Below are 13,451 nucleotides of genomic sequence, written 5' to 3' on the forward strand. Positions count from 1 at the left end.
GTACTAAACTGGCCCCCACAGTCACCAGATCTCAACCCAATAGAGCATCTTTGGGATGTGGTGGAACGGGAGCTTTGTGCCCTGGATGTGCATCCCACAAATCTCCATCAAATGCAAGATGCTATCCTATCAATATGGGCCAACATTTCTAAAGAATGCTTTCAGCACCTTGTTGAATCAATGCCACGTAGAATTAAGGCAGTTCTGAAGGCGAAAGGGGGTCAAACACAGTATTAGTGTGGTGTTCCTAATAATCCTTTAGGTGAGTGTATATATATAAAATATTAAGCAAGTAGGTTTATTTGAACTCCTTGATTTTGTGTAAATAACTATTGGGTAATGTGGGACAAGAAGCACGGCTGCAATATAAATGTAATTTATTAACTAAGAAAGACATTTCCTGTAATGAAGGCCTGGGAGGTATCTCAAGCTTTGCTTCTTTTTTGGTAGGATGGGATTAACCTCCTTTGACTTTTTCCACAAAAATAAACCACAGAATACTATACCACTAGAAAAGAATAAATGTAAAATCCATGGTTTTCAAGCTTTCACACACCCTCTGATTAAGAATATTAAACTAAATTAATCACTGAATAACATTTCAAATTAAGTTGTGAATAACTTGGACTACAACCATGTTATTAGTCTTACCGACACATCTGATATTTGCATGATGGAGTACAACCAGTTTTTGCTGTTGTCAAATATGTCCTAGTCAGAGAGACTTTGAAAGCACTGCACCTTCCAAGAAAGCAGAATCTTTGATCCTCTCAAGATACTTTATTTGGAATGCTTTTTATCCCAAGTGTATTAATATAATTAGCATTTCCAAGTGATGTGAGACAGATATAACAGCTATATTATGGATTTCTTCAATGCATTGAAACTATTAAAGCTTTTTCATTTTCACACTGCTGAATAAAGTGTGAAGCAGCATCTTAACTGAAACAGAGAATTGGAAGGTATAATTGGTAATGATAATATTGGTTTTGGAAATGTCAGAGAAACCAGTTCTGCAAACATTAAGGATTCACAGAAATGAAACAAAAGTGGTATAAATGGCTTATTTCACTCTTCCTTGCAGACACACACAATTGGGAAAAATAATTAAAAACTGCCTGTATAAATGGTGCAAACATGTCCTCTAGTGGTAGATCTGAAAAATGCACTTTTTAAATTAGGTGTTGACTCCGACACCTTTTAAAAAGTTTTACCTATGATGAAGGTAATAATCTGATTTGATACTTATTACTATAAATAAGTCCTTCCCTTAGTTAATTCTCAATTCAACAAATTCTTCTCTAAAACTATTCGAAGACCAACAGCACATACATAACCTGTGACCAAAGTCCATAATAGAATGGAAACAGTTGGGTCTTCCCCAGTGGAGAAGCTGTGACATATGGTATGACATATAACATATAGTGTCACAGCACACAGCTGAAGCCTTGATATGTAACGTGTTCCAGGACCTTGACTTAAACTTTCCAGAGCATGTCACGGTGGAAAGCCTCACCAGGTATCAATGGAAAACTGTGCCGATGGACAATGAAGAGTTTATACTGAGATTCTCCACTCAGGAGTGCAAGAAAAGCAGAACCACTACAAATACGGACCAAATGAGTATAGTTCTGTTAGTGCTTTTATTTCAGGTCAAGTTTTTACTGTACTGCCATTGACAGTAGAGAAGCATAGCACAAAATGCATCTATTTTGCAATCATATTAGTTTCTTTAGATTCAGGCTTTGCCATAAGACACAATCTTTTGAACTGAAAGCTTATCTTAATTTTAACTCAAATCAATAACTCAAAATAAAGACAATTTTAAACTACAACTCAATTTCCCTTCGTAAGTTATGTAGCGCACTCTTTGCTACATGGCTGCGGTGCTATTAGAAGGCTCTGAACAGCTGGTTGGGCAGGTAGCCAAGGTGCAAGAATGACGTCTGGGCCTCCTTTTCAAGGGCAGCCAGCTCATGAACCGTCGGTGCCAAAGCATCCACATGGCCTTTGTACAGTCCACCTGTCAAAAGAAGATACAATTATTTCAGGCAAATTGACAATACTCAGGTCCTGACTATTATTATTATTATTTTTATTTCTTGGCAGACGCCCTTATCCAGGGCAACTTACAACATAAGTGCAAAGTTAAGTACAAGGCATCAATCATTACAAATTCAATTTAGCTACAACATAGCAATTCAAAATACATTTTACAAATTCCAATTTACAATTTACACAAGTACAGTAAGTGAGGTCCTACATCCTGGACGGTGAAAGCTAAGTGCTGTCAATATGTAGGGTCACAGTCAAGGGCTATCACAAGCAATTTATTTCATAAAAAGCAGCTCATAGTTATAAGATATAAAATATATGACCAGGAAATGAACAGTGGAAAATAAACACATTTGGAGAAAGCTATGGTTTGCAGAAATTGTCTATGTTGGTTGCATCATTTAGATGTTGAGGAAAGGAATGGCCAATGCCACACTGGCTCTGAACACTGAGGGGCCAAGACATTGGATCCTTATTGGGACTGGTGGAGACATTCCTCTATATTGCACTAGAGCTCTATTCTACATTCTATTGCATGTGGGGGTTTAGTATCATGGTAGCATGAGCTGAAACTGTAGCCAAATATAGACTATGAAATTCTGTATCCATAGGAGGATGCATGAATTGTGTGTACTTGCTGTTCTTAGCTTCCTTGATTAGTGCTTGAAAAGATGCGTTTCTTTCATAAGACATACCTCCAGCTGCTCTTCTTTTGCCATATGACACTTTTCCATCAAAATCATCCACCGGCACCTTAATGTCAGGCTCACACTGAGTAATTGTGCAATTTAAGTGATCCTCTACGTCAGCAAGAAGCTGAGGGAAGAGAAAAAAAAGTTTAAATTCATCATTTTCAAAACCAACCCCCTGAAGGGTAAAATACACAGCTTAATTTATACGAGGATTAAGTTGCATCGTTTTTTTTTTTTTTTTTGTATAACATGTAGGCCTATGATGCATGGAATTTTAAGACTCTTAGTCTTATCCTTTGACAGGAGCTTCTCCTCACATACCAAAAATAAAATAAAATAAAATGGGAGCATTGAAAGTAACCATACAGGTTCCATTTGAAGGTCTCAAAGCCACTTTTCCAGGTCACTTCATTTAGATCACTAATATTGTCTCTCTTCAACCACTAAAAAGTCTGATTCTTAAGTCTTAAAACCTACTTTCAAACCTACCTACACTGTGAGCCAGATCATGTCAATTATCGTCTCACCTGCTTCTCGTTGTACCATATTGTGCATCCGCCATCCTCCTTCAGCCTGGTGTTATAGCATCCTCTCCCTCTGTTTGCACACACGTGGTACCAGACCTGACCAAAAAACAGACATTAAAAAGAGAAGATCTGCTGATTTGTATTTGTAAAAACGTGATTACTTATTTTACTGTAACAAAATACTATAATTCTAAACACTGGGCAAAAATTAGTCATGAAAAGGTATTTAGATGTCTGCTCTCGGTTTCTGTAATACTGCTCATTGTTTAATATAAAAGTATCTAATGAGAAAGAGGAAGGAAGAGAGAAAAAAAAGAAAAGCATACCTTTTCCTTCTCCACTGCCACTAAGGAAATTGCCAAACCCATCCTAAAAAATAAAATTGGCAAAAGGGTAAACTGTTTAAATACAGAAGTTAACTGAAAAAGAATTGCCAGTCCATTGGCTTGCACACAATTTACAAAACATACTTCAAATCAGAGTGATGAACACTGAAAGTGACGCATAAAATCAGCACAGATTATGGCCTTAAAGTTGTTTGCTACTTTCCTTTACATTAATATTTGTACATACTTTTAACATGAAAAACAAATACGTATCTGAACGGATAATAACAAAATTGAAAGATGCACACATACCTTTCCCAACTCTTCCTATACGATGCACATAGTTCTGTTTTTCATCAGGAAGAGTGACATTGATAACTGAAACACAAATGATCAAATACATTTCTGAAAAATATTCAGATTCCCTTTATCATGTTGTAATGGCAGTATGAACTGCTAACAGGAGGCGGATTATAATTGACTGGAATTTCCATCTGGATAAAAGGACCAGTTTAGCAATATTGAACATATTCCTTAGCAATACCGAATATTACAAATCCCGTCAGCTACTACTGCTAAGAATTTTCTGCATAAATACATTGGGAAGCGATCGGATGACCTGACCTGTACAGGACTACAGAATGTGTAAACTTCTGCTCCTGGGTTTAACGATCCATCTAAACAGTTAAAATATAACATGAAGATGAACAATGTCCGGTGTCTGTTTACTGAAACCAGAATCTGCAGAATAAGCCACTTCTTACCGTAAGGAACTCCACGGATATCAATACCTCGCGCAGCAACATCAGTGCAAATGAGAAACTTCACCTCCTGTTTCTGTAATGAGAGCCAGCGATTTATAATATTAGTACAGGGAAATTAATACAATCTATAGAAGAGCTGGAGCACTTAGCAATATGAAAATAAGCATTCGCTGTTTACAGATGCGATGACACTAATGTTTTCACCATTACCTTGAATCGTTCCAAATTGTGTTTTCTTTCATTTGGCTTTCTGTCCCCGTGAAGACAGACACAGGAAAACTGGTGTCCTTTTCGGTCAGGTCCTGGAAGTTGGAAGAGGTTCATTATTGTAAATATTAAGCAGAAAGTTAAAACTCCTCTGGACAGAGTTCAATAAAATGCCAGCTTGTAAATGAGACTTTTGGGTTGGGGTCACCCTCATTGCAGGCTATTTATACAAAGATGTCCCTTTTGGAATACTTGTTTTTCACTAACATAGATTTCTTTCAAAAAGCTTGATACACAATTGCACTTTTGCTCGTCAAGTGAGGTTGTACCAGTAACACTGTACAAATTAAGCAATTTCTTTACAAAGATAGAACAAGAGACCTAACTTCAAATAGAACTAGAAACATATCCCTTCCTATTTTTACCTCCTCCTTGCTGAATGAAGAATTGCTCCATGTTGTCGCAGTCTATTTTAGTTCTACAGAAAATAATAGCCTGATCCATCTTGTGCTCCTTGATAGCTCTGACGGTGTACTCTCCCTTCAGGATTTTAATAGCCTCAGACCACATTTCTGAAAAAAGGAAAGATATAGAATGTATTATTTATACCCAGTGCATATTGCATTACAGAAAAGTGCAACGGTTATGCTCTCAAAATTGGTCTCGAACCAACTACAGAAAAATGTTTTGGAAACAGAAAAAACACACTGTAAACAGGAAATAAACAAAACCTAGTTTCATTCAAACTAACCTGGAGAATTGGCTCCGGGTCTTGTGTTGTCCTTTGCATGAACTTCATCAGTCTGGAATACATGAAGACAATTTCACTGAGAAAAAGTCTCAACCTCAATCAAGCAGAATTTCTTTACAATAGACTGTGTTTCACACATAAGTGGCTTGGGAAATGAAGACAGATCAGTGGGTTCTATAATGTAGTTGCAATGTAATAACAAACAAAGACATAAAAAGAAAGTCAAGGTTAGGACTGAACTTTAAAAGTGTCTTAAAAATAGTAGACCTATTGACAATACAATCTTTATTTTAAGTATGCAATCAGCACAGTTACTTTTAAAATGCATGTATTGTGTTAATGCATTTTTCCTTTTGTTGGTTTACTATCAGCATGTTTGAAAGAGCGACCAAGCAAAATTTAATATGATTGCAGAATAATAAAATATCGGAAGTCTTACCCGAATATGGTTTTTGCCCAGTCTCTCCCAGAGTCGGTCAGTCTTGGGGTTGACAGGCACCACTACGTGATGCACTGTCTCTGGCACAGAATCCTCTCCTTTCAGATCCACCCAGGTGGGGAAATGCATGATCTTCTCAGAGAGCTTCTTCACATCAAAGGAATGCAAGGTGGCGGAGCAGACAATCACCTAAAAACCCAACAGAAATGGTAAGAATTTCAACAGGGGGAAAGATCGAAGTACAAACGTGTCAGGCTAAGGAAAGGAGGTTTCAAATGTGGTTAATGGGATTGTCCAAGATGAAGAAAAGCCAAATGTATAGACCTATCATTACCTGCAGTCTCTTTCCATCAGAGGTCACCTGGGGAATCTGGTTGTAGACTCTCATGATGAAATCCGTGTATCCTGCAGAAATGAGTCCATCCTATGCACGGGACAAATGAAATACAATTATGAATATGACCAGTTTTGCATTCACTTACACAGTGCTTACAAAGTACTAAATTTGGGTTCAAGTGAAAGTATGAACCACATGGCCAATAAATTCCTTCATTACATGTAATGCTGTAATAGATGCCCCCAGGGCAAAATGTCTACACATGGTTATTAAAAAATAAAATAATCCTCTCTTATCAATAAATAAATGTACGTACTGCTTCGTCCAGCACCAGGAACTGAACTTGAGAGAGGTTGAGTTTTCCTGTTGATATAAGGTCATCCAATCGACCTGGAGTTCCAACAACAATATCAGTCTGAGGAGGAAAAACAATCAATCTGCTTAAAATCATGATCTGATAATGTGGGTTCCTTATGATAAGTAACTGAAAAAACAATCAAAATCATGTGCTAAACATTACATTTCCCTTATTTAAACAGCTTACTGGATTTCAGAGTACTGAACCCTGCAAGAGCCTCCACAGGCAGCTTGAGACTTACACTTATTTATAAATCAAGATCTATACAACAGGCACACAGCTCAATTGTTACCCCCTCCACAATGACAAACTCTTAAAAAAAATATATATATATATATATATATATATATATATATATATATATATATATATAGTGCTTTATAAATGGCTTAGGAGAAAGACATATTGGTTGGTTGGTATTTCTTTAAGCATCAAAAGCATGAAATGGCTTTAAAACAATGGTTAAGAGTCAAGCTAGATCTCACGATCATTGAAACTCATAGACAAAGGAGAAAAATTACAATGCTGTTTTAGAATAGGTTTTTAAACAATTATTTTAGTATACGTTTTCCAGTCAGACTAAACAACAAAAGAATCGCATGAAATGAAGATGTCTGAGACATACCCCTTGCTCCAGAACTGCAAGCTGTTCCTTTGCAGCTACCCCTCCAATGATGAGAAGATCCCTAAAAATATATTTAAAGAGCATGTATAATAAAACAAAATCAAGCATGTACACGTATTAGTGTTTTAAAACAAAGTTTGAACATGTAAATGCACTAAGTGTATTCACTTTGACATTATTCACAATTTACTGTATTTTACTATGGTAATCTCAGAATTCCTGACTTTATTCCACCGACATATTTTTTACAAACAACCAAAAGGGCAGCACATTTAAAAAACAGTTAAGGATGTCACAAAGCAAATATTAAGAGCTTGTTTACAATTTATAATATGAAGCACAAAGTTTCTGAGTAGGGTGTATATTTTTATTACAGATGAAAACAAAACAAAGAAAATGTTTTATTATAAAATTGTCTCAAAAACTTGATATCACTTACCTTACTTTGGGATTATCAACTAGTTTCTTAAACTGATTGACATTATTAAGTGTTTGTTCAGCAAGCTCTTTTGATGGTTCAACAATAAGTGCTTTTGGGGCATTTGGTAAATTCTTTACTTGGCTTATTTGTGCGCTTCCTGTAACAAAAATAAATACAGCAATAGGTAAATCTTTTTTAACCATATTCTGCCACTTCACTTTGAATTTTTGTGCTTTAAACAGTTTCTTTTATAGCTGAAAAACAAATTCCCCCCAATGAGACATATGGAATAAAAGTTATTCTGACTAGGCATAGTAATACCAAAACAGAAAATAATTTTACTACTGAAGACATGTTTCAATTACATACAATAATAGTATGCATTATACAACAGAATACAAATGAAATAATATACAATGCCTTCATGTGAAATGAAAATAATTGTATACACCACCTGTTTGTTTAGACTTTACAACATGTCGATCAGGTGCTTGGTCTAGAGCAATATATCCGTCCTTGGGAGGATTTTTAAATTCCTCACCCCCAAAATTAAACTTCAGCTCAGCGTTCTGGAAAACAGTATTGAATGGTGTTAGAACTGCTTTACAGTCTTCAGTAACTTATAGATCAAAGAGTTGTTTACAATTGATTACCTTTAAGACACAAGCAGCGAAGAAGGCTTGATTTTTCAAATGTGGTGGAACCTCAAATGCCAGACCCAAATCTTTTCCTAAAAATAAAATTAATACATGAAGAAAACAAAATAATACCCCATGGTCCTGATTAGGTGACTTAGTAGAAAGTGTAATACACAGTACTTGATATAATTATAACAATTTAACATATATTAGGATATGTTCTACAGTGATGTAAATTATAGAAACTATACACTATTTGTGCTTGAATATAAAATAAATAAATACCATATTAGAAATTGATAGTACATTCTCTATAAATGTAATCACATTAAAAAAATAAACAATATATACATACCATTTTTGGAAAACATAATATTTCCCTTGTCCAAATCCAGGTAGCATCCTATGGTGTCATGCATTGTAAATTCCTGAAAACACAAATACATTTGACTTGCATAAAAATACAATACAATAATAATATTATTATTATTAATAATAGCTAATTAAATTAGTTATACAAACACAATTAATTTACATTTTAATCGGGATCATGCTTACCTCCCCATAGCTATCAAACTGTTTGTTGTGAGACTTCTTCCCAGTTCCACCAAATCCAAATCCAAACTTATCAGTACCTATGGACATTAAACAGTGCAAATAATTAGAACACTTTCTAGAAAGGTAAAGAAATGTAATGTAAATCACAAAATTAAATAATAATAATAAAAAAGAATGCATTCAATCACTTACCCAGGTCCAGTGCGGCCTGTGCGGAAGACCACCCTATTCTGCAAAGACCTTGATCGTGGCAAGTCACTTCATAGTAGTATTTCCCTGAACAAGGAAAAGAGTTTCATTACAAGCAGACTTCAATGCATACACTCGTCCAGTATAATTTGCTTTTAAGTTAAAGTCTGTGCATGTTGAAGAAAAACTAATCATGAAGAAATACTGCTTTAAGGGTCTTTTTAGAAATTCATGAAAATAATGGAGAAACAAAGTACATACAAACAGCAATTGCAAAATCAGTGCATTTTCCTACTGTGAGTTCTATAAAATAAAATCTATACTATCAGAGGTTCTCTAGTACATACTTATATATATATATATATATATATATATATTCATTTTATGGTTTGCAACATTTTAAAAAGTGTCATGATAAGATTAATATTGTTGCTCAAGATATACATGTTTAGTTTGTGATGTGTGATCATCTAAAGTACAGGAATTTCAAATCTTTAAACTGCCAGGTTACCATTTAGGAAGAGAAAAATGAAAAACAGAGATAAAATACATTTGTCTTAGTGCCATGTTACAAGTGCTTGTCATTTCCCCAATGGTAAGATGTTACACAATGTACTTTGCCAATGGCTGTCAACCTAGCAGTATCTCTGTCTCTGGATGTACCCACCCTTTGTTACTGCCATTGTTGAGCGGCAACCGTGCCACTCCTTGAACTCCCTGCTCTGACAGCACAAGCCATCGGGTCCAATAGCTAAGAGACAGAAAAACACAATTGGAAAACACCTTATCCAAACCTACAAACGTATGCGCTTACGTTTAGATATAGAATTCAATTATGATTGTAACAGCAAAGTTGCAGGTATTATAAATAGTGGGAAACAGGATAATTAACATGCAATTTAAGGTAAACTGTGATATTAAGCTGGCTTACATTTATCTAAAAATAAAATAAAATAACCAGAATGATAAAGTCTAGTAAATCCTCGAGATGAGTCGGAGGTTAGTGCCAAACTGTTCTTTTAAACCCAACAGACTGATGATAAATAAGTGGATTGTTGATAAGATTTCTACTAGATAAGTTAGTTTGTTTATGTATGCATGTATATATGTATGTATTTATTTTAACTCTGTTGGCAACCATTATGGTTAATTAAGACTTTTAAATGAAATATATTTCAAATACATTTAAATGCATGCATTTTGCACTTACCAAAAGCTGACCCTCTGTCATAAGGGTTCATCTGCCATTTGCTGAAAACTGAAAGACAAATATAGATATCATATTCTGAAATGGAGAAACCCTCACAAAAAAACCTTTTATATTATATTACATGTTATAGATGTGAACAAGACATGTAAGATTCATATGCAGTTCTTCATTAGTGCATGAATCCAATGTGGTCTGTTGTACCTGCTCCTCCAGTTTTCACAGATGCTTTTCCTTTCTTGCCCTCCTGTTGATCCTTAAGTGTTTCATACACAATCTGAATCAGCGGGATGCTGAAAGCCTTCAATTAAAAACAAATAGTTTCTTCTTACTCAAATGCAAACACGCACAACAGTTTATTTTAGATTTTGAATAAGTCTTCCTTAACAGAAGTACAAAGACAGGTGGGTAATGATGTAAATTAATTAAATGTGTTACTTAAGGATATCTGAACCACGTGTACAGTTCTACGAATATTAATGCATGTATTTTTTAAAGATAAAAACAGATTGAGAGACTATCATGAACTCACTCATTCATTCTGAAAACGAAGTGATGAGAATAAAATATTCTAGTTTTACTTACACCAGTTTTTCCACTACCAGTTTCTGCAGCCTGTGGATGGCAAATGCATGAGTTAGCAGATATACAAACTGAATTTTGAATGATGCTATGAAACCTTTATTATAAAGTAAACAAATACTCACCATAAGCACATCACCACCTCCAAGAATCAGAGGAATGGACTCTGCCTGGATGTCTGTGGGAAGTCTGTAATGAGACAAACATGTCATTATTTCAATATACACTACATGACTAAAAGTATGTGGACACCTGCTTGTCGAACATCTCATTACAAATTCATGGGCATTAAAACGGAGTTTGTCCCTCCTTTGCTGCTGTAACAACCTCCACTCTTCTGGGAAGGCTTTCCACTAGATGTTGAAACACTGTTGAGGAGACTTGCATCCATTCAGCCACAAGAGCATTAGTGAGGTCGGCACTGATGTTGGGTGATAAGGCCTGGCTCACAGTCGGCGTTCCAATTCATCCCAAAGGTGTGGAATGGGAATGAGGTCAGTGCTCTGTGCAGGCCAGCCAAGTTCTTCCACAAACCATTTCTGTATGGACCTCGCTCTGTACAGAGTATTGTCATGCTGAAACAGGAAAGGGCCTTCCCCAAACTGCTTTCACAATGTTGGAAGCACAAAATCGTCTACAATGTCACTGTATGCTGTAGCGTTAAGATTTCCCTTCAGTGGAACTAAGGGGCCCAGCCCAGACCATGAAAAACAGCCGCAGACCATTATTCCTACTTCACCAAACTTTACAGTTGGCACAATGCATTTGGGCAGGTGGCGTTCTCCTGGCATCAGCCAATCCCAGATACGTCCATCAGACTGACAGATGGTGAAGTGTGATTTATGACTCCAGAGTCCAATGGCGGCAAGTTTTACACTACTCCAGCCGATGCTTGGCATTGCGCATGGTGATCTTAGGCTTGCGTGTGGCTGCTCGGCCATGGAAACCCATTTCATGAAGCTCCCGACGAATACTTCTTGTGCTGACATTGCTTCCAGGTGGCATCCTATGATGGTGCCATGTTGAAAGTCAGAGCTCTTCAGTACAGCACATTCTACTGCCAATGTTTGCCTAAGGAGATTGCAAGTTTGTGTGCTGTATTTTATACACCTGTCAGCAATGGGTGTGGCTGAAATAGCACCACTAATTATATGGGGTGTCCACATACCTTTGGCCATGTAGTATATCGTATAGCTATTTCTTGATAACCCACTTGAAACAACAACATTTTTGTTATTGTATATTTATAACATTTAATAACCACTCTGATTTCCTTTATACATTTTAAATTGGCTTTATCTTGGTGTCTTCTTACATAAAATGACAGTTTTATATAGTCCTAGTTTAATTCAACAGAAATATTTTCATAATGCATCTAACCAAGATGACTCAGGATCAATAATAAATACCATAACTGCCCCATGATACATACAGTTCATAACTGGTAGTTTTACTTACAGCCAGTCCATCTCCTCCACAGCCTGAGCAATTTCAGGCATCACTCCTAGTTCTACAGACACAAATATGAGTAGAAAGTAAAGATACATTGAATTAATGGTGATATTACAAGTTTCATAATTCGCGTACAATTGCTACTGAAATAAAAACGTTACAAAATAACACAACTGATTCATATTATTTAGAGGAAAAGTACATTAAGAACATACATTTTAAATCAGGCTTTTTTTACATATCTTTTCATGGGCTATATATACACGTATCACCAGGTGAATCGATGTTTTCAGCATTGCTACAGTTTACCTTTTTTTAACCTCTACATTTTGAAATCTGATATAACATATAAAAAGTACATTGGATCTTTTCTAAATAATACGTGCTATTCTGTTTGCTGCCACGTAGGAATAGATCTTACCAGAAAACGCTGCCATTTTTGCCACCGAACCAACAGAGCACCGGAAACAGCCCGCACTGCTTCTGACTTTCCTGACAGCGGACAACGCGACTGTCCGAGGGAAACGCAGTCTTCAATTCTTTAGTTCCGGATTGAAGAAAAGTGTACATTTTTATTACATGTAATAAAAACAGTAAAACATGTTTAGGATACATTACGCTACCCTTATTGAATCAATCATAATTATCAAATGATATACATATTTTTGTACAGTTCAAGTTATGAAAATTAATTAAACACATATATTAACACTGCTATTATTTTAACACAAAAATATGGGATAATAATAATAATAATAATAATAATAATAATAATAATAATAATAATAATAATTCTGTGTTTTAATTACATTGACGTGAAGTGCAACGTCTGAAATGTCGCGTTTCCGCTCGGATTGGTTTGCGCCCTTCCGGACTAGATAGATAGGTGCACCGGCGATCATGTCCACCGTAAACATGGCTGATTGTAGCAGTGTAGAAAATGAAGAAGAAAATATTCTCTACGATTTACTGATAAATACTGAATGGCCAGCGGAGACAGATACTCAGGTCGGTCAAAGTTAAAACATGACTAAGAGTCCAACTTTTTATGTCAGTAATCAAAAACGCTGTGCTAACACTAAGACAGCTGAACTGACATACATGAGCCACGTAGCACTAGTTTATTGCTTGCACTTGCAGTCTGTTATAATTATAATTATGCAAACAAACCCAAGTGATGGGTAAATACTTTATATTTGAAAACGCTTGTTTGCTGCCATGTTATACAAATACGATTATCTTTCGTATGGAGTCAATTGCTAATAATACACAGCATACATCCTTGCTTTCTATTTTATACATTTAGTTGTTGAACAGTTAGTG

General features: G+C 35.7%; 2 protein-coding genes across 2 annotated transcripts in view; one reads left to right on the top strand and one right to left on the bottom strand.

Annotated features, from left to right (window-relative positions):
- Window positions 1–1,624: 1,624 nt before the first annotated feature.
- Window positions 1,625–12,642, bottom strand: ddx1 (DEAD (Asp-Glu-Ala-Asp) box helicase 1). The gene is made up of 26 exons (XM_066705673.1): window positions 12,550–12,642; window positions 12,135–12,186; window positions 10,802–10,865; window positions 10,680–10,709; window positions 10,299–10,395; window positions 10,098–10,145; window positions 9,555–9,638; window positions 8,891–8,974; window positions 8,699–8,775; window positions 8,496–8,568; window positions 8,156–8,232; window positions 7,957–8,071; window positions 7,521–7,659; window positions 7,082–7,142; window positions 6,415–6,513; window positions 6,096–6,185; window positions 5,762–5,950; window positions 5,323–5,374; window positions 4,997–5,143; window positions 4,575–4,666; window positions 4,365–4,437; window positions 3,909–3,978; window positions 3,601–3,643; window positions 3,275–3,370; window positions 2,751–2,871; window positions 1,625–2,023 (listed from the first exon to the last, which is right to left on the bottom strand). Exons 1-26 carry the CDS (start codon window positions 12,563–12,565, stop codon window positions 1,893–1,895), a joined length of 2,220 nt encoding a protein of 739 aa, XP_066561770.1. The 5' UTR covers window positions 12,566–12,642; the 3' UTR covers window positions 1,625–1,892.
- Window positions 12,643–13,025: 383 nt separating this feature from the next.
- The window catches only part of nbas (NBAS subunit of NRZ tethering complex), a 198,510-nt gene continuing 198,084 nt past the window's right edge, over window positions 13,026–13,451 (top strand). The window contains exon 1 of the mRNA XM_066705652.1: window positions 13,026–13,136. Within this exon, the coding sequence (XP_066561749.1) occupies window positions 13,029–13,136 (108 nt within the window). The 5' untranslated portion in view covers window positions 13,026–13,028. The remainder of the gene's footprint in view (window positions 13,137–13,451) is intronic.

Source organism: Amia ocellicauda, chromosome 1, assembly GCF_036373705.1.
Source record: "Amia ocellicauda isolate fAmiCal2 chromosome 1, fAmiCal2.hap1, whole genome shotgun sequence".
Classification (NCBI taxonomy): Eukaryota; Metazoa; Chordata; class Actinopteri; order Amiiformes; family Amiidae; genus Amia; species Amia ocellicauda.